Source organism: Mesocricetus auratus, unplaced genomic scaffold (assembly GCF_017639785.1).
Source record: "Mesocricetus auratus isolate SY011 unplaced genomic scaffold, BCM_Maur_2.0 Super-Scaffold_100003, whole genome shotgun sequence".
NCBI lineage: Eukaryota > Metazoa > Chordata > Mammalia > Rodentia > Cricetidae > Mesocricetus > Mesocricetus auratus.
In genome coordinates this window covers 19,688,068-19,708,282 of record NW_024429188.1, presented here as the reverse complement: position 1 = coordinate 19,708,282, position 20,215 = coordinate 19,688,068, and the positions used below count along the sequence as shown (strand labels likewise).

Here is a 20,215-nt window from a genome sequence, read left to right as displayed (position 1 = left end):
CCCTTAAATATAGTTTATTGTTGGTTTAGTTATTAACAGCTCTTAGGGATGGCATGTTACTGCTATATTTGACACCTTCCAAAGGATGAATCCTTGGTTTTCTAAGAGAATCATTTCCTTGTAGATAAGAGTCACCTTTTATTATATGTTTGTATATTTTTAGTACTAAAAATGTGTTGTTGACTCCTAGAGAGAAATCCATTCGGGTTATCAAAGAGACTCAACAAGGAGGATGGAGGAGCTAAGGTTCAGACTTGTTAATATCTATTAGGGTCTTAGAGTGTGGGTGATAGATAAATGGACAATTAGTAAAAATCTTCAGATCAGAATTGAGCAATTGATACATGACCCACCAGGTTTTAAAATAAAAACAGGGACAGTTACCACTAAATTTTAGGAAAGTTTTCTTCCAGTGTAGCCTGTTCTTTTTCCTTTTAACAATCAGTTTGTAAATAAAGGGAACAAAAAACGTTTTTTCTTGTTAGGGGCACTGTGGAAAGGTAGAAGACAGTGGAAAGTGGTATCTAGATTAGGTGATGATACAGGAAGAATTATAAGTGGAAACCTGTGGAAGGATGACAGTGGAAAGTGATATCTAGATTAGGTGATGATACAGGAAGAATTATAAGTGGAAACCTGTGGATGGATGACAGTGGAAAGTGATATCTAGATTAGGTGATGATACAGGAAGAATTATAAGTGGAAACCTGTGGATGGATGGCTAAAACATAACAGAGAATGCCTACTCTTGTGAATACAGGTAGCATTGTGTGTTTCTAGGATTCAACTACCTGTAGAACAGAGAAGCCTTTTCCTTCATGGAATGCCAAGTCAGGTTTTTTTGAAGGACTTCTGCCTAAGATAATTAATGTATACTTGAGTTCTGTGATTGCTTGATACTGAGCTATATATTATTGTGTATTATTTCTGAAAACTCTAAAGATCACTGCTGACATGCAGTGGAACTGTAAAAGTATACCTTTTATTTTTAGTTCATTCATAGTCAGTCATTCCTCAGTATCCTTAGGGGATTGGTTCCGTGACCAATAGAGACGGCAAAATCCAAGGGTGACTAAATCCTATATAAAATGGTGGAGTGTTTGTGTATTGCCTATTTATACTGTCTTTTATATTTTAAATCATCACTTGGTTCAATAGAAGTGATACATAAATAGTTGTATCATTTAAGAAATAATGACAAATCTGTATATGTTCAGTAGTGATACAGATTTTTTTCTCAGCATTATCTATCCATCGGTGGTCAAATCTATAGATTTACTATAGAGTCAGCTATATGACTAATTAAGTGTAATGTTATACTTTATCAATTTTTTAGATAGCTGATTCTGTTATTTACAGAAGTTGCTATATTGTTTATCTTTTGTGAACCACTTTATATTTTTAATAGCAAATTGATATTTATTACAGAACATTCAGAAAATATAACAGTGGTCAGAAGATAACCTAAAATTGCATGTATTCTTCCCTTCTAGAAATAATGATTGCTAATAATTTTGTATATAAGCTTTAGGATATTTTTATTAAAACTTGGACTGTTAATTGCCAGTACTCATAGAGACCAACTGCAGACATCTTACAGAGCATGTATTGTATTATCTTCATGTATATAGAATTGATTTGTTTCTATTTACTTAGATATTTTATTATTATGATTAGTGGGCATTCTTTCTCTAAGAAATAAAAAAGAACCAAGAAATTTGTTAGAAAGCACTCCTTCAAATATTAGATGCAGTTTTTTGCTTGAATGCATATTTAACCTGTAAAATTTGAAAACTTCAGATATTTTTACTCAAAGTCATTACTTTGAAGTCAAACAAAATGAACATTTCAATAAAATTGAAGAAAACTAAATCCCCGAAACATCGGCTTACTGAGAACACATTGGTGCTTATTTTCAACACTACTTTATGCATTCCTTTGAGGCTTGCATGTAAGTGTCCTCAAATTTGAACATAAAAAGTATTTACCCTCATTACTTAATTCCATATTTTTAAATCCTATGGATTTTAGTGCTTTATTATTGTAACATTACCATTTATATCCCACTTTACTAATTTGGGTGTTTGATTTGGTTAGCTTAAGGATTTATAAGCCTTATTTATCTTTCATAAAAGCAATTATTTTTTTGTTTTGGTTTCCATTACATTAATTTTTGGGCTAGTCTTTTTCTCTTCTAGGAATTTTTAGTTTGGGATTTTTTAGTCTTCTAAAACCTTTAGATGTATCATTAGGTTATTGTGATATCTGATTTCAATGCATTCTTAGCTATAAAATTCCATCTTTATATCAGAATGTGTGTGTGTGTGTGTGTGTGTGATGTCTGCCAGCCAAAATGCAATTTTAAAATCAATAATGTTTGCTGCATAAACTAGTTTTCATACTAAGGAAATTTTCAAGGCATGATTACTGAAATATCTCTATTTTTAAAATGAACATAGACACAATTTATCTGTTATCATCACATACAATATTAGAATTGTATGAATTAGGCTATCAGATAACTAGAAACTGTATATCACATGTGAATGAATGTCTTTTTATGACACTATATTAGAATGCATAAATTATTATTAGAGCTTTTATATTTGGCATGCATACAGGAACCTAAAGTGTTCTAGCTTTTAAGTACATCTAATTTTTTTTCATTTTATTTCTCAAAAAAGCTGAAAAGAAACCAAAGAGCAGAGGAGCAACTAGACCTTGGAAAGATGGAGCCACAGCTTTGGAGACTGAAGGAGCAGCCCCAGGTGATTGATTTGTTTTCCTACATTAATCTGCAAGATGATTCCTGTACATTGAATAATAGTTTAGTGTTTCAGAAGGAAAGGCTCTTTTCTGCTTTAAGAAAACAAATACAAAAAGTAGATCAATGTTAAATTGCTAAAAATTTTCACTGTCATAAATCAATGATGCTTAGACTTCTTTTCCAGCTACATGAAATTCTAATGGGCTTAAAATTTCCATTTAAGTGACACCTTCAAAAACATTTTTAGTTTTAATTTTAATGCTTTTCTTTGAGAATTTCATATAATTTATTTTGATCATATGTTTTCCCTGCCCCCTGTTCCTCAGGATCTTCCCATACCTCCCTATCCACTTGAATTCCTGTTTCTATACTATTAAAAAGGAGAAGTGAAGCACATAAAATATTTGAGTTCGATATATGTTTTCAGCCTATCTTGAACGTGGGGCCTACCTTGGAATGATACCCAGTGTCATTCCAATGAAAAAATCTTATCTTCTCTTATCCAGCAGTTCTCAGTTGTAAATTATTTCTTGGCTAGGGCTGGGACTGTGTTCCTACTTCTCCTCCATCCTAGGATTTTGTCAGGCTCAAGCTTATTCAAGTATCATACATTCTGTTTCAGTCTTTTTGAATTCCTTTCTTCATCTGTCCTGTTAGGTCTTCGAAACCCTGTCTCCTTGAAGACTTCTAACATCTCTGGTTTTCCAATCTTTTTTGTCTTCACTTCCACATAGATCCATGAGCCTTGACAGTAGGGATTTGATTCTGACATCCGTGTAAGGTTGAGTATTTCAAAGTCTAACTTTCTTCAGGTGGTCCACTTGTAGGTATCTATGTTAATTGCCATCCACTGCATGAGGCTTTTCTGATAAGGGTTTAGTGATGCCCAGATCAATGAATATGCCATTAGGAGTCATTTTATTGTAATTAACAGAATAATAATGGTATATTTTCCCACAAGGCCCTAAGACCTATCTTGTCACAGGTTATTGGTCTCATTGGCAGTGTCAGTTACAGATTTTTAGCCTTTCATCCACTGAAAAAATAGTTCATTCTACAACATTCTTGCCACTATTGATTTCAAATTTTGATTTACTCAGTTTTTCTTTGCCTGAATCTTTTTCTTTTTTTCTTTTTCTTTTGCAGAACCTCTAACTCTTTGATAGATTTTGTATCATAGTTGTTGAGGTATCTCATCCTATCTCTGAACTGCCTGGCTAAATTTACCTCTTCATTTAAATCACCTGTAAAAGTAGACTTTTGAATTCCTTGTCCAAAATTTTTGCCATTTCAATATCTTTGATTTGGTTATATAGGACTTGGGAATAATTTATATAAATAAATATATAAGATATATATACATCTCTGTGTGCATGTGTTTTTGCATATACATGCAGGTACACAGACAGAAGAAGGCGTTGAATACTCAGCAGCTGCCGTTACAGGCACTTGTGAACCACTTGATGTGGGTGTTGGAAACTGAACTCAGGTTCTATGGAAGAGCAGCAGAAAATACTTTGAATTGCCGACTCGTTTTTTTTCAGGCCTAAAAAGAGCTTTAAGATGGTATAATAGAATATGTAAGCTCACTTCCAGAGATGGCCTTTAAACTTCATATAAAGTAGACGGTTGGAACATTTGTTGAATGGAGCACAGAGATAAAATATTGTAACAGAATATGCTTAAAATAAATTGCAACAGTGATTCTTTCATAGAGGTTAGAGTGGACATTGCAGAGGGCCATATCCAGCTCATGTGGCTGTGTGACAAGATTGATTTTTATGTTCTTTGGTTAGTTTTGTTTTTCTTTAAAGTGCACAAAGAATGTGGCAGGCACAGAGATTATATGTATCTCTGTGTCCATCAGAATATTTGCTGTCTAGCTCCTTACAAAACAAAATTGATAAGCTTTTTTTCTGACTAGAGAAAGTAGATGAGAATGAGACTCAGAGGCAAGAGCGGACTCAATGCTTAAGAGTGAAGGGATACTTAATTATAGAAGATTTGGTGGACTTAACATGAGGTATAGAGCAAAGCCAGAAGAAACATAATGGATTGAATGAAAATAGAAGGAGCTATGGATAAACTTTGCAATGGGAGTATAAAACAGGATCAGTTGGTCTGAAACCAGAGATAGCAAATAAGGGAGTTTAGGGGTGGACAATGGGACACTGTTGTCTTGGAGATAAAAGAGTTCCAGAAATTGACAGGAATATTCATTTCCAGGACCTTAGTTGGAATCTTTATTGAAAATGTCAATGTGATACTCTGATACTAGTCAAATCCTGAAAGTGATGACAGAGAGACAATGTTAAAAAAAGTAATGTAACGTCACTAGATTTCTTTAAAAAATAGGGGACACATTGAACCAAGAGTGTAATAGGAATCTGGCTTATATGGGTGAATTAGTTGTAAATGGAGGGTTAAGTTATGTTAATAATTAAATGATTTTAATCAGCCTTGGTAGCTGAGGATAGACTATTTCTATTCAGTGATTAGTAGAACTAAAATAAGAAGGCTACAGAAAATGGGATATTTGCTATCACAGGTCTTGTTTATGCAAACTGTATGATCTTTGGGTAAGGAAGAAGTTCTTTGGGTAAGGAAGAAGTAAGTAATAGACTATTTAAACTTACAAAGGCCTCAGAATGAGAACTGTTGTGCTTTAAATGCAAGGATATTTATGAGTGGTGTATATGTTTCACATATATCCTAGAAAAGGTTTTTTATTTAGAATTAATAGTTTTGCTATATAAAATACTTACCCTGAAATAATCAAATTCTGAAGGAGTTAGTTCTGAAATATTTCTCATTTTTAATTGTAAACATAGACACAAGTAACCCGGGAGGTAATTTTCACAAAATATGAAAATTACCTGAATTTGGCTACCAAGCAACTGGAAGCTACATATCACATGAGCATGATGGTAGCCTTTTAATGATAACACTATAGAAGTGTCTATATTTTGTAATTAAGAAGCTGTATTGTTTGGTGTACATACAGGAACACAATAGAATACACTGATTATATCAACCACAACTAAGTCTTCTTGTAAATTTGTATCACTTTTTTATTTCAAACCTTCAAAAGCTGCAAATAACCCAAGGACAGGATATTCACCAACCCTTTGGAGGTTGAAGGCAGACCTGTGAAAGATGACCAAGCATCCCCAGGTCATTGCTTTATTTTTTATATTGATTTGCAAGATAATTCCTGTACACTGAATGAAAATTGAAGGAAAACTTCTTTTCTGTTTTAGGAAAACAAATACAGAATGATACAGTGATAATAGTGTTAGCTTTGCTAGTCTTGTGTTTTTGTTTTAATAAAAGTTTACTTGTAAGAGAAATAGAACATTGCCTTCTTTTTGGATAGTTAGACTATTTCCTGATTATATGAAAATTTAAAGTATATAAATCTTCATTTATGTGGCATCCTTGTTTAAAATTATTTTTCTGCTAATACTTTTATTTATTCTTTGAGAATTTCATACAATTTATTTTTATCACACTCCTTACCCTTCAACTCCTCCCAAATTGTCTGCCACCTCTCCATCCTGTGGACTTCATGTTTTTAATCTCTCTTAAATAAATGTGGCAAAACACATAATAACTTGTAGTCTGATTTGTGTCAGCTGACTACTTTTGAACATATGGACTGCTTTGTGTGTTGATATAATCATATTGCCACTGGTTTTCATATGAATGTTTTGAAAGACCTTTATTTTTAAACGTGGAGTGTGAGGCAGTTGTTAAAAGCGAAATGAGAGTCTGGTGAATAACGTTAAATTAATTGTGAATGAAGGGTGAAGCTATGGCAGCAATTAAATTTAATTAAATAGTCTTTAAAATATGTTATTTTCCCTGGTAGCTAAAAATAGGTGGTATCCTTTTCTGTGAACAGAAGATGTGACATAAAAAGGTTCTTTAAAGATGGGGCATTTGTTTTCACATGTCCTGTTTATGTATATGTATGGTCTTTTGACCCAGAAGAAGCAATTCTGTAGACTGTTTCACATTATGACACAAGCCCTCAAAAAAGTATAACTGAGCTTTGAAAACATATATTTGTGTGATTTGTATGTGTATCTTTCAGATCTCTGCATACAAAGAAATTTATTTAGAAATACTACTTTTTACTAAGTAAAATTTATTTTTCTAGTAACCAAATTGTGAAGGAATTGGTTGTAAACTTTTTCTGTTGTCAAACTTTTAACATAGACACAAATGACCTGGCAGTTATTCCTCACAGTTAATATTAATGTTTTATCAGAAATGGACTGTTGGAAGCCACATACCACCTGAGCATGATGGTAGCCTTTTATTGACAACACTATAGGAGATTCTATGTTTTATTATAGGAGGATTTATTACTTGGCATACATATAGGAACGTAGTATGTTCCTGCTTTTAATGTACTTCACTATTGTTTTTGTCTCATACCTCCCAGAAGCTGCAGAAAAATCCAAGGGCAGTGTATTCACTAACCCTTTTGTGGATGAAGACAGACCTGTGAAAGATGACCAAACAGCCCCAGGTGATTGCTTTAACTTTCCATATTCATTTGAAGATAATTCCTGCACAGTGAATAATGGTATAGTGTTTCAGAAGGAAAAACTTTTCTGTTTTAAGAAAATCTATAAAAAGGAGCCCAGTGATAAATTGCTAGAAATTTTTAGTGGTCCAGTTCAAAGTTTCTGTTTGTTTTAAATTAATGCATCCTTTTACACTACTTTCTGATTATATGAAACTCTTCTGTATGTACATCTTCATTTATATAGCAACTTTGATTTAAATTATTGTGTTATAATTTTCATACATTTTATTTTGTTCTTATTCCTTCCCCTCTCCTGACTCTTCTCAAATTGTCCTCCATGTCTTTATCCTCTGGACTTTATGTTCTTACTTTCTCTTAAACAAACATGAAAAACACCTAAAAAATGAGAGTCAGATTTGTGTTAGCCAACTATTCCTGAACATATCACTTGGCTTTGTGTGTGGTTGATATAATTAGTGTTATTCCATTGAAGAAAATGCATTTTCCATTTCTAACAGCTTTAATTCTTGGATAGGACTAGAATTTGTATACCTATTTCCCCTTCTCTGTGTTGGGATTTTTCCAGGCTTGAGATTATAGGGATGTGATACAGACATCCCACTTAGGGTTGAACACTGCAGTCTCTTGCTCTGTGCATGTAATCCACTTATAAGTACTGTTTTAATTATCATGCAATGTAAGGAGCTTCTCTGATGATGCTTGAGTGATGCACTGTTCAGTGAGTATAACAACCTGTTATGGAGTCATTTTATCTCTATGTCCATTCAGAAGAATCATATTAGAAGGATTTGCCCTAAGGCTTGTGATCTGTCTAATATCAAGTTCCTACCCTGATTAACAGTGTCAAGTATGGGGTCCATTTAATGGAGGGGGTTTTAAATCCAATTAAACAGTGCTTTGTTACTCCCATAGCATTTATACTATCTTTGCATCAGTGTGTTTTACAGAAAGATCAATTTTGTACATCACTAGGTTAGTACATGGGCCAGATTGATAATTTCTTTGCCCTGTTGGTAGTGTGTGTAGCACCTTTTGGCATTATGAAACCTAGCCAGTAATAGTGAAGCTTCCATTTCAGTACCAGCTAGGTTTTTCTATGTTCCAAGACATAATAAGTTGGTGGTGCATTCCACAAATTAAAACTACCTTAAGATCTTACTGTCAAGTTTTAGAGGATAACCAATAGCATTACCAAAATAGCCTGTAGTGTAGAAGGGTAGGGGTCTATGAGACACCTTTGGCCAGAATGTCAAAAAGTGACATCCCATTTCTAAAATGTGCTTTTATTAGGTAACAAGTGGTGTCTACTTTGAGGAAGCAAGTATCTCTCTATTACATGACCACTCGACTGTAACTTTTTTAATATACTTATTTCAGGGAATTTCTATTACAATAGGTTTCTTTATTGCCCTTTTGAAAGACTTTCCTTGTTAGATATCCTTCCCCACAATTTCATCTTTATTCTTCAATTTCTCACCCCATTTAATACGTGTAAATCTTTTTAGTCTGTATGAATAATCTTTGTAAGTATGCCTATGGCTATTCAGTTTGTTGCACGTTCTTTATCTTATTCATAGATTAGCTATGAACCTGTGATTCCCCCTGAGAAGGTGAGGTATTACACTCAAAGTGCTTGTTTGTCCTGTCACACTCAGAGTCTTTGGGTCTATCTCTCTTCTTCATCCCTGCCTGGGGCCAGTGGCAAATTGAGTTTTAAATTTTAATTTGTTTTTCTGTGCTTAGCTTTTCTATGCAAGTTGCTATGTTTTTCATCCTATCTCTGAATGGACTGCCTGAATTACTTTTATGTTCATTTTAATCCAATTTGGATTCATTAATCATCTTTAAAATTGGAATTCTGGATTCTTTATCTTTGGTTATTGGCGAGTTAGAAGCTTTAGAATTTTTATCTATTATCTATCTGTATGTGTGTCTGCCTGTGTTTTTGCACATGCATGGAGGTGTCCCCAGAGGATAGAAGAGGGCATTGAATTCTGTCACTAGAATTACAGGAACTTGTGATCCACTTGGTATGGTGTTAGAAATTTGACTCTGGTCTTCTGCAAGGGAAACAATAAGTACTATTGCCTTTTGAACCCTGTCCTCAGCCTCAAGCATAGTTTTAAGGTGATATATATATATATATATATATATATATATAAAGATAGCCTTTAATCTACTATCATAGAAAGTGGGTGTTGAATGCTTTGCTGAATGGAGCAGAGAGAAATAAGAGTTGTAATTTTTAAAAAGTTGCTCGAGAAAGACACCATGTTAAAGAGTTCAAGCAGAGGGGTTTTGTACTAGGAGAAAGGATTGTAAAAAGAGTAAAAGGGACCAGGTAGATTGGCCTCCATGGACAGGAACAGCCATGGTGGGGGGATGGAGAAACAGATCCTGGGAGAGAAAGGAGAGAGGAGAGGAGAGAGATGGAAGGTGGTCAGGGACCATTTAAAAGGGAACATATTGAATAGGCACAGGTGGTGCTCTTAGGGCCAGCAGCTGAGGGCATCTCCTTTCAGAACTCCAAAGGCAGGGCAGTACAAATGCCTAAATACTAACAGGGGTGGGAACTTAACCAGAGTAAAAACATTTTAGGAATCTATTTATAAATAAATTACAGCAACAACTCTTCTATTGAGATTATCTTGGGTGTTGCAGAGCAGGCCAAATCCATCCCTTGTACCAATATAAGATTGGTTTTATATTCCTTTGTTTGTTTTTGTTAAAAAGCAACCGAAGAATGTATGGGAGAGGTCATATGTAGCTGTCACAATGATTCCTGTCTGTCTGTCTACAAAACTAGATTGTTAACCTTTAGGCTGTTGTTTCTGACTAGAAAAAGTTGATGACAAATGGCTTGGAAGTGAGAGCTGACTCACTGCTCAAGATTATAGAAGGAAGAAATAATTCATTTAGAGGTATTGATGAAGGTGGACAGTTGAGTTCTTTTGCATCAGGAGTAGAGTAAAGCCAAAAGAAACCTAATGGATTGGATGAAAATAAGAGAACTGTGACTAAATTTTGCAATGAGAGTGTAAAACATGATCAGGAGGGTAGACAAAGAGACACTATTGTCTTGAAGATAGAAGAGATCCAGAAATTGCCAAGAATGACCATTTCAGGTTGTTATCTGAAATCTTTATTGGTGATGTTAATATGAGGCATCAGTGGTATGGTCCTGGTCAACCCCTGAAATTGATGACAGGGAGACTATGAAAAGAAAAGGTAATATGAGTAACATTACTAGAGTTCTTTAAATTGAGAGGTTTGAACCTGGAAAATAAGTAAAGTAGTTGTTAAGAAACCCATAGAAACAGCTGACCTGAACAAGGGGGAGCTCATAGACCCCAGACTGATAGCTGAGACGCTAGCATGGGATTGATCCAGACCCCCTGAACGTGGGTGTCAGTGAGGAGGCTTCAGCATTCTTTGGGACCTCAGGCAATAGATCAGCATTTAGCCCTGTCATACAGATGGACTTTAGGAGCCTATTCCAAGTGGAGGGATGCTGTGTCCACCTGGACACATGAGGGAGGGTCTAGGCCCTGCCCCCGATCATATGACAGACTTTTGAGATCCCCCATAAGCTCCTCACCCTCATTGAAGAGTGGAGTGGGGTTTGGGGGAGGTGTTGTGGGAGGGTTGAAGGGGGGGCCTGGGAGAAGAAGGGAGGGAGTGGGAGCTGAGATTGACCTGTGAAGCAAACTTGTTTATAATTTAAATTAAAGAAAAACTTGAAAATGAAATAAGTAGAGTCTGATGTATATAAGTGAAATTAGTTTTAAATGAAGTATAGAGTTTTGGTGGCAGTTATATGATCCTATTATTTTCCCTGATAGCTAAGGATAGATTACATCCATTTTGGTGAGTAGAAGTCGAATAAAAATGCTCCAAAAAGATGGGATAGCTTCTATACCTGGTCCTATTTATGAGTACCTTTGAGCACAGAAAATTTAAAACTGTAGGTTGATTTAAGTTATAAGATAAAGCCCTTAAGATTAGAGTAGTTAATATTTGAAAACAGTTATATTAGTGTGTGTGCATGTATATGTTTATGTGTGTTTTATATCTATTTAGAATTGATACATTTGCTATGTAAAATCCTTTTTATCTGATAACAAAATTGCAAAGGTGTAGATATTGAAATATCTTGTTTGTAAAAAGTGTGAACATTGACACAAAGTACGTGGCAGATTTTTTTTTGGTTTTATGAGACAGGGTGTCTCTGTATTGTTTTTGAGGCTGTTGGTCCAGCCCGGCCTCGAACTCACAGAGATCCGCCTGCCTCTGCCTCTTGAGTGCTGGGATTAAAGGCGTGCGCCACAACTGCCTGACCATGGCAGATATTTTTAACACACACCGTTTAAATTGTCAAAATTAGGTTACCAGGTAACTGAAAGCTGTATATCATGTGAGCATGATGAAACCTTTTCATGACAACATTATAAGGGAGTCTATATTTTATTATAGGGAGCTTTATTTGACATCCATATAATGTGTTATTGCTTAAAATGTACACCATTTTTCTTTTCATTTTATATCTCAACAAAGGTTGGAAAAAACCCAAGGGCAGAGGATTCACCAAACCTGGGAAAGATGAAGTCAGACCTGGAAAAGATAACCAAGCAGCTCAAGGTAATTGCTTTATTTTTCTATTTTGATAATAATGGTGTAGTGTTTTAGAAGGAAAGACTCTTTCCTGCCTTAAAGAAACAAATATAGAAATATTCACTGTGCTACTCCTCTTTGAAGAATTAGACCATTTCCTTCATTTTAGAGAATGAAACTATTTATTGATTATGTGCAATTGTATTGTATTTACAACTTTGATTTTTTTGTGTCATTTTGGGTTAGAATTTTTTTGTGTTTTATGCTTTTATTTATTCTTTGCAAATTTCATGCAATTATTTTGATCATATTCTTTCCCCTCTCATAACTCGTTTCAAATCATCTACCACCACCTTATTCTTTAAACTTCATGTTCTTTCTCTCTCTTAAAAAATGAAAATCACTTTAAAAAATTGGGAGTCTAACTTGTGTTAGCCAACTATTCCTGAACATGTGACCTGCCTTGGAGTGTGGCTGATGCACCTACCTAGTGGTACTCTGTTGAAGAAAACTGATTTTCCCTTTCTCAGCAGCTATCAATGGTGAATCAGTTTGCCAGGACTGGGAATTTGTGCCTACTTCCCCTCATCCATGCTAAGAATCTGGCATGTTTGAACTTCTACTCATCTTGCACATTCTGTTACAATCTTTCTGATTTCATGAGTTTGTCTATTCTGTTATTTTTGGAAAATGTTGTCTGGTGGAAGTCCTTTTCAACCTCTGGCTGTCTGCCTTCTCTTCCACATAGATCCCTGAGCCTTGAGGGATGCAGAGTCATACAAATGTCCCGTTTCAGATTGGTCCCTGTGTTAATTACCATACACTGCAAGAAACTTCTCTAAAGAGGGTTAAGCATTGTGGTGATCTAGGTGGGGTTGTATCCCTCTATTATGTGATCATTTCACTTAAACTTTCTATATATGTGTACAAATATTTATGTTTCAGGAAGCTTCTCCTATAGTAAGTTTTCATATGGGTGTTTTGAAAGGCTTTTCTGTTAGACATTTCTCTCCACTTTCCTAACTGATATTTACTCCCTTCTCCCACAACTTTAATCTCTATATTTTTTTAGTTTGTCCTATATGGTTAATCTTATAAATGTGCCTATGGCCATTCAATTTGTTGCAGATTATTTTCATTACTTACATATATGCTATGCAACTGGTAATTCCTCCTGAAGGAGAGGAGATGTGGCACTCTCAGTCCCTGTCTGGTCTTCCATACTCACCATCTTCAGGCCTATATCTTCTCCTCCTCCCTACTTGGGAATAGTGGCCTATTGAATTTTAAATTTTGATTTAATGAGTTTTCTTTGCATAGATATTCAGAATCACTATGTTCTGTTTTCTATGCCAGATGCTAAGGTTCTCATCACGGAACTAACTGCTTGAATTTTTATCTCTTCATTCTAATCCAATTTGGGGTCATTAGTCATCCTTAAAACTAGACTTTTGAATTATTTATCCTATATTTCTACTATTTCATTGTTTTTGGATTTCATTGTGAAGGAGTTAGGAACTAAAAAAACAGTATTTCTTTTAATCATCTGTATGTTTGTCTGCATGTATGTTTGTATACTTACATGTAATATCGTCAGAGGACAAATAGGACATTAGGTCCTCAGGAACTGTAGTTACAGACAGGTCCTCTAGAACTGTAGTTACAGGCAATTGTGAACCACTTGATATGAGTGTTGGAAATCAACTCTGGTCCTTTGTAAAGGCAGCATCTTGTTCTCTTAACTACTGAACCATCCCTTCAACCCCCAGGAATGTTTTAAGATAGTGTGGTGGAATAGTTAAGGTCATTCACAAAAAAGATGTTAGTCTTCATAAAAATTGGAGGGTTGAATCATTTGCTGCATGGAGCAGAGAAATATAGAGCTAGTAACTTAAGCAGAAGAAAACACTACAGAATGAGTATATACTTAAAAATCAATTACAAGAGTGACTCCTCCTTAGAGATTAGTGTGAACTTTTCAGAGAGCTTTATCAAGCCCATGTAATTTTTATATAATGTTGGTTTTTATATTCATTGGTTTTATTTTTAACAGAAAGTACAAAAATAAGTTTATGTGACAGAGGCTGTATATAGCTTTCAGAATATTTACTATTTACAAGTGTCTAGATCTTTACAGAACAAGATTACTAATCTCTATCCTGTTGATTCTGCTAGAAGTTAAAGACAAATGACTTGGAAGTAAAAGCTGACTCGCTGCTTAGGAGTGTTAAAGGAAGGGATACTTTATTTTAGAAGTATTGGTAGAGGTAGACAGTTGTACAAGTTGCATCAGAAATAGACCAAATCCAGAAGGAGTTGGATGACTTTGAATGTATTTTCTAAACTTTGCAATGAGAGTGAGAAACATGATCTTTGGGTCTGAAACTAAAGATAGGAAGTAAGGGAGTTGTAGGTGGACAAAGGGACATGGTTGTCTTTGGGATAGAAAAGATCCAAAAATTGCCAAAAATAACTATTTTAGGGTTACTGGAATCTTTAGCAATAATGTCATTGTGATGATGTATCAGTTGTCTGATCCTGATAATGATGACAGGCATGAGTAATATTACTAGAGTTCTTTTAAAATGGGAGTTTTCAACATGAATTGTAAGGCAGTTTGTAAAAATAAGTGAGTAGAGTCAAATATATTTAAGTTGAATTAGTTGTAAATGTATAAAGTTAATGGCCACAGTTAAGTGATCTTAAATTTTCCTTAGTAACTGAGGATAGAGTACTTCCTTTTTAGTAATTAACAAATAATGCCTAAAAAGGCTATAGAAAAAATGGGATATTTGCTATCACAAGCCCTGTTTATGCATATCCATGTTCTTTGGAAAAGAGACAAGTGAAACAATAGACTGTTTGAACTCAAAGCCCTAAAATAAAAGCAATTGAGCTTTGGACATGGATATGTGTGTGTGTGTGCACGCGCGCGTGTGCGTGCATGCATACATGTTTCATAGCTCTACTTACAAATAATTTGTACTTAAATTCAGTAATTATTGGTTTCGTTTGGTTTGGTTTGGTATGGATTTTTCAAGACAGGGTTTCTCTGTATTGTTTTGGAGCCTGTCCTGGAACTGGCTCTGTAGACCAGGCTGGCCTCGAACTCACTGAGAACCGCCTGCCTCTGCCTCCCAAGTGCTGCAATTCAAGGCGTGTGCCACCAACAACCAGCCCAGTAATATTTTGCTATGTAAAATTTGTGTATCTAATAACTAAATTACAAAGTCATTGATACTAATATCTCTCTTTGTGTGTGTTTCTGCCTCCATCCCTCCCCTCCCTCTTACTTTCTTTACTGTTCAACATAGACACAAATAACCTGGCAAGTAGTCTTCACACAAAATACGAAAGTTTTCTGAATTAGACTACCAGGCTGCATGTCACACGAGCATGAGTGTAACCTTTTCATGCTAATAAGAAGCTTTCTTATTTGGCACACATACATGACATAATGAGTTCTTTCTGTAAATATACATAATTTTCATTTTTCATTTCATACCTCAACAAAGTTGCGAAAAATCCCAAGGGCAGAGGACTCTCCAAACATTGGGAAGGTGAATCCAGACCAGGAAAAGATGTTAAAACAGCCCCCGGTAATTGCTGTACTTTTCTATATTGATCTGTTGATTTGCAAGATAATTCCTCAATATTAAATAATGGTTTGTGTTTCAAAAGGAAAGACTCCTCTGTTTTAAGAAAACAAATGCAGAAAGTAGCACAGTAATTAACTGCTGGAAATTTTCATTGTGCTAGTCCCATATTTCTGGTTGTTCTAAGAAAAGCCTCCTTGTGGAGAATTAGACTATTTCTTGATTATATGAAAATCTATTGTATGAGAAATTGAATTTTGTTGTATTTTTTGTTGAAAAAATTTTATTTTTCTTCATTTAATTCTTTTATTTAATCATTGTAAATTTCATGTAGTTAATTTTAATCATATTCTTCCCCTCTCCCACCTCCTCCAATATTGTCTTGTCCAGTTTCATGATCTTTCTATCTCTTAAAAAATAAAACACACATAAAAATGGAAGAGGGAACTGGGATTGAAATGTAAAATAAGATTTTTTTATTTTAAATAAAAATTTTAAAAAGTCCTCAAAATGTTAGTATTTGCACACACATACAAGTGTGTGTATTTCATATCTACCTACAAAGCATTTGTAATTATAATTAGTAGTGTTTGCTAGGTAAAAGTCATTTTTCATAATAACCTAAACTTGAAGGCATTGATGCTGATATATCTCTTTTAATTCTGAACACTTAGCACAAATAACCAGGAAGTTATCTTCACAGAAAATACTAAAATAATCTAAACTGAACGAGTAGGTAACTGGAAGCTGTGTATCATGTGAACATGATTGTAGCCTTTTCATGACAGCTTTGTAGGAAGAGAATCTATATTTTATGATAGGAAGCTTTATTATTTGGCATACATACAGGACACAATGAGTTGTAGATGCAAATGTATATTATTTTTATTTTTTCATTTCATACCTCAACAAAGCTGGGAAAAGACCCAAGGGCAGAGGACTCCCCAAACCTAGGGAAGGTGAATTCAGACCAGGGAAAGATGTTCAAACAGCCCCAGGTAATTGCTTTGCTTTTCTATATTGATTTGTTGATTTGCATGTAATTCCTCTGTTTTGAATAATGGTGTTGTGTTTCAGAAGGAAAGACTCTTCTGTTTCAAGCAAACAAATGCAGAAAGTAGCCCGGTGATAAACTGCTAGGAATTTTCACTGTGCTAATTCAAAGTTGCTGGTTGTTCTCATAGAAGCCTTTTTTTGTGGTAGTGAGGCATTAGGCTATTTCTTAATTATATGAAATTATAATGTATATTATACTTTAATTATGTTGCATCTTTGCTTAAAAGTTTTTTTCTTTAATGCTTTTATTTATTTTTTAATTTCATTCAACTTACTTTGATCATATTCTTTCCCCTTTCAAATTGTGCTCCATGTCCCTATCTGTCCAACTTCATTTTCTTTTTATCTTGAAAAAAATGAAAAACACACAGAATGGGAGTCTGGTTTGTGTTAACTATTTCTGACCATGTGGCCTGCCTGGGTATGTGGATACTTAATTGATTTCCCGTTTTCTAGCACTTATGAATTCTTGGCTAGGACTGGGAATTGTGATTACCTCTCAGAGCTCCCCCATACTGGGAGTTTTGAGGCTTGAGATTATATAAGATATGCGCACCCTGTCACAGTCTTTCTGAGTCCTTATATTCATCTGTTGTTTCTGAAAAATGTTATCTTGTAAAGTGGTTTTCTGCCACTGCCTAGAAATTTCTACCTGCTTTTCCGCATAGTTACCTGAGCTTTGAGGGAAAACATATGATACAGACATAGAATTTAAGATTGGACACCCCAAAGTCTCTGATTCTCTGAACATTTTTCAATTGTAGAACACTTTGCTAATTACTATCCAATTAAAGATGTTTGATAAATTAATCAATGAGTATAGCAATATGCTATCAGGATTGTTTTATTCCATTAGTAGAATCTTGTTAATAGGATTTCTCCTTCAAAATGTGACATCTTGTCACAGGTTCTTGGCCTCATTAAGTGTCAGGTACGAGTTAGATCTTATGGAGTGGACCTTAAATTCAATCAGAAAGTATGTTAGTTCTATAATTGTGCTATTATTGTGCCAGTAGGCGTGTTTTAGAGAAAGCTGGTTGTTGTAGCTCCAAGGGATAATAGAACTGTCTCTTGATGATTACTTTTCTTCTTCTTTTCTTTTTTCCTTTTTGATTTTTTTTGAGACAGGGTTTCTCTATGTAGCTTTGGAGCCTATCCTGGCACTCGCTTGTAAAATAGGCTGGCCTCAAAATCACAGAGATCCACCTGCCTCTGCCTCCCAAGTGTTTGGGCTAAAGGCCTGTGCCACCAATGACTGGCAATTACTTTTCTTCTGTGGTAGTATTTATAGCACTGCTTAGCAACATGAAATATAGTGAGTAGTACTGAGGCTTGCAGTTGAGCATCAGATACATTTCTCATTGAGGCATGACACACATGTGTAATGTTTTCATCAGATTAAAACTAACTTAAGATTCTTGGTGTCATGGTATATAGACTGTAACCAGTAAATCTTAAATCTGTAGTGGAAGGTAGTTGTTTAAAATGAAACAAGATGAAGCTGGTTGTAAATAGGTGAACAAGTTATAAGTGAGGAGGAAAGTTATAGTGGCAGTAAAATGATGTTATTTCTGCCTTGGTAGCTGAGTATAGACTGTCTCTTTTTGATGAAAAGTAAAAGTAGGATATCAGAGCTGCAGAAAATTTTGATACTTGTTTTCACAAGTTTATTGTATGCATATTATATCATCTTTGAGTATGGAAAAAGCAAAGCAGTAGACTGACTACTCTTCAAATTTATAAAGTAAAACATTCCACAAAAATGTAGTTGAGCTTTGAATATGTTTATAGTTTGTCTCTCCTTCAAAAGCATGTTTATTTAGAATTAATAGATTTTACTATGCAAACTTCATTATTAATAAGTTGTTAAGGTGTTGATACTGAACTATTTCATTGGTTTATATTTTATCTATTTATTTATTGATTGATTGATTGATGGGAACATAGTAAAATTAGCCTAGCAATCAGTCTTCATCCAAAATATTAAAATTGTCTAAATTGGGCTGCCAGGTAACTGAAAGCTGCATATCACATAAGCATGTTAGGAAGCTGTGTATCACCTGAGCCTTTTCAAGACAACACTGTATTAGAGTGTATATGTTACAATTAGAACCTTTATAATTTTTCAGACATAATAAATATAATATGTTCTGGCTTTAAATGTTTATACCTTTTGTTTTTAATTTCATAACACAACAAAGTTGATAAAAAAACCCACGAGTAAGAAAGTCACCAAACCTTGGAAAGAACAGGCCATACCTTTTTAAGATGAAGCAGCTTCCCAAAGTGATTGTGTTGCTTTAGTTATAGTGACTCTCAAGGTGATTCCTGTGTATTGAATAATAGTGTACTGTTTTCAGAAGGAAAGACTTTCATTTTAAGAAAACAAAATGTAAAAGTAACACAATAATAAATTGATAGACAATTTCACTCTGCTAATTCAAATTAGATATTCTAGTAAGTTCATCCTTAGAGAATTAGATGTTTTCTGATTATAAACTCTTTTAATTTAAAAAAGAAAATTCTTTTTTGAGATTATAATTTAATTTCAACCTTTTCATGTCCTTTTCCTCTCTCTAAACCCTGCCATATACCCTCCTGTTGTCCAAATTCATGCCATGCCATCTTTTCTTAGTAATTGTTACTGCATGCATGTGTATGTACATATATAATATATTTTAAAATATAACCTATCCAGTCTGTATGATGCTTATATGTACATTTCCAAGACTGGCCTTTTGGTACCAGACAATCAATTGTGCTGTTACTTTAGGAAGGCTACTTCTTTAATTTCCAGCTTTCTTCAGTTGCCTATAGTTCACTGTATAGGTTTGATGCATTGTGGGCTTTTCTCTTTCCAGCTTGGCATACAAATAGTGAACACAACAAATATCTATGAGTGTAGAGACAGATGTTTATAGATTTTTGTTAAGAGATTATGCTGGTTTAGCAAATTAGTGATTCTAGATTCTCTTCCAATGACTTTCACTTCAGTAGCACAAATATTTTAGCTGGGTTTCAAAAACAGACATAGTCTCCCTCTTGTTGAGTAGGTCTTAAGTTCAATTAAAGTGCTATTGGTTACTGCCAAGGTATGTGTGTCTCTAATGCATCCTTAGGGTTATCATGCCATGATGGTCATGTGACATATCAAGTGATCAAGATGGCAGCCTTTTCGTGACTATACTGTAGTAGAAACTTTTGGGGGGTATACAAACTAAATGGAACATAATGCCGTCTCACTTTAAATGTACATATTTTTATTTTCATTTCATACCTTAGTAACACTGAGAAAAAATTATCTACATTGATTTGCAATATGATTCCTGTGCTTTTAATAATGGTATAATGTTGTTAGTATAGGGTTGTGGACTCGTGGGCTTTTCTCTGTCCTATTTGCATATGTATGTCATTTGTTCAGTTCATGTATGAGCAGTTAGGTTGGTGAGACTTTATGGGTGTGGTTTCTGATATTACTAGGAGACATGGTCTTATAGAAAATTCTCTGATCCTCTGGCTTGTAGACTCTATCCATCACATCATGGGTAGTGTTCCTTCTGCCTTACTTTAGGTGCAGGAGTGTTCTTTAGATTTACACATTGGGACTAGACTCCACCAATCTACTTT

At 34.5% G+C, this 20,215-nt stretch overlaps 1 protein-coding gene across 8 annotated transcripts in view; it reads left to right on the top strand.

The window, feature by feature from the left end:
* The window catches only part of Scml2 (Scm polycomb group protein like 2), a 129,500-nt gene that overhangs the window by 66,122 nt on the left and 43,163 nt on the right, over positions 1 to 20,215 (top strand). For 7 of the 8 annotated variants that reach the window (XM_040744112.1, XM_040744111.1, XM_040744110.1 and 4 more), the window contains 5 exons: positions 2,685 to 2,768; positions 7,218 to 7,304; positions 11,880 to 11,963; positions 15,452 to 15,535; positions 16,447 to 16,530. In XM_040744112.1, the coding sequence (XP_040600046.1) occupies positions 2,685 to 2,768; positions 7,218 to 7,304; positions 11,880 to 11,963; positions 15,452 to 15,535; positions 16,447 to 16,530 (423 nt within the window). The remainder of the gene's footprint in view (positions 1 to 2,684; positions 2,769 to 7,217; positions 7,305 to 11,879; positions 11,964 to 15,451; positions 15,536 to 16,446; positions 16,531 to 20,215) is intronic. The other variant, XM_040744109.1, reaches the window with a different exon arrangement.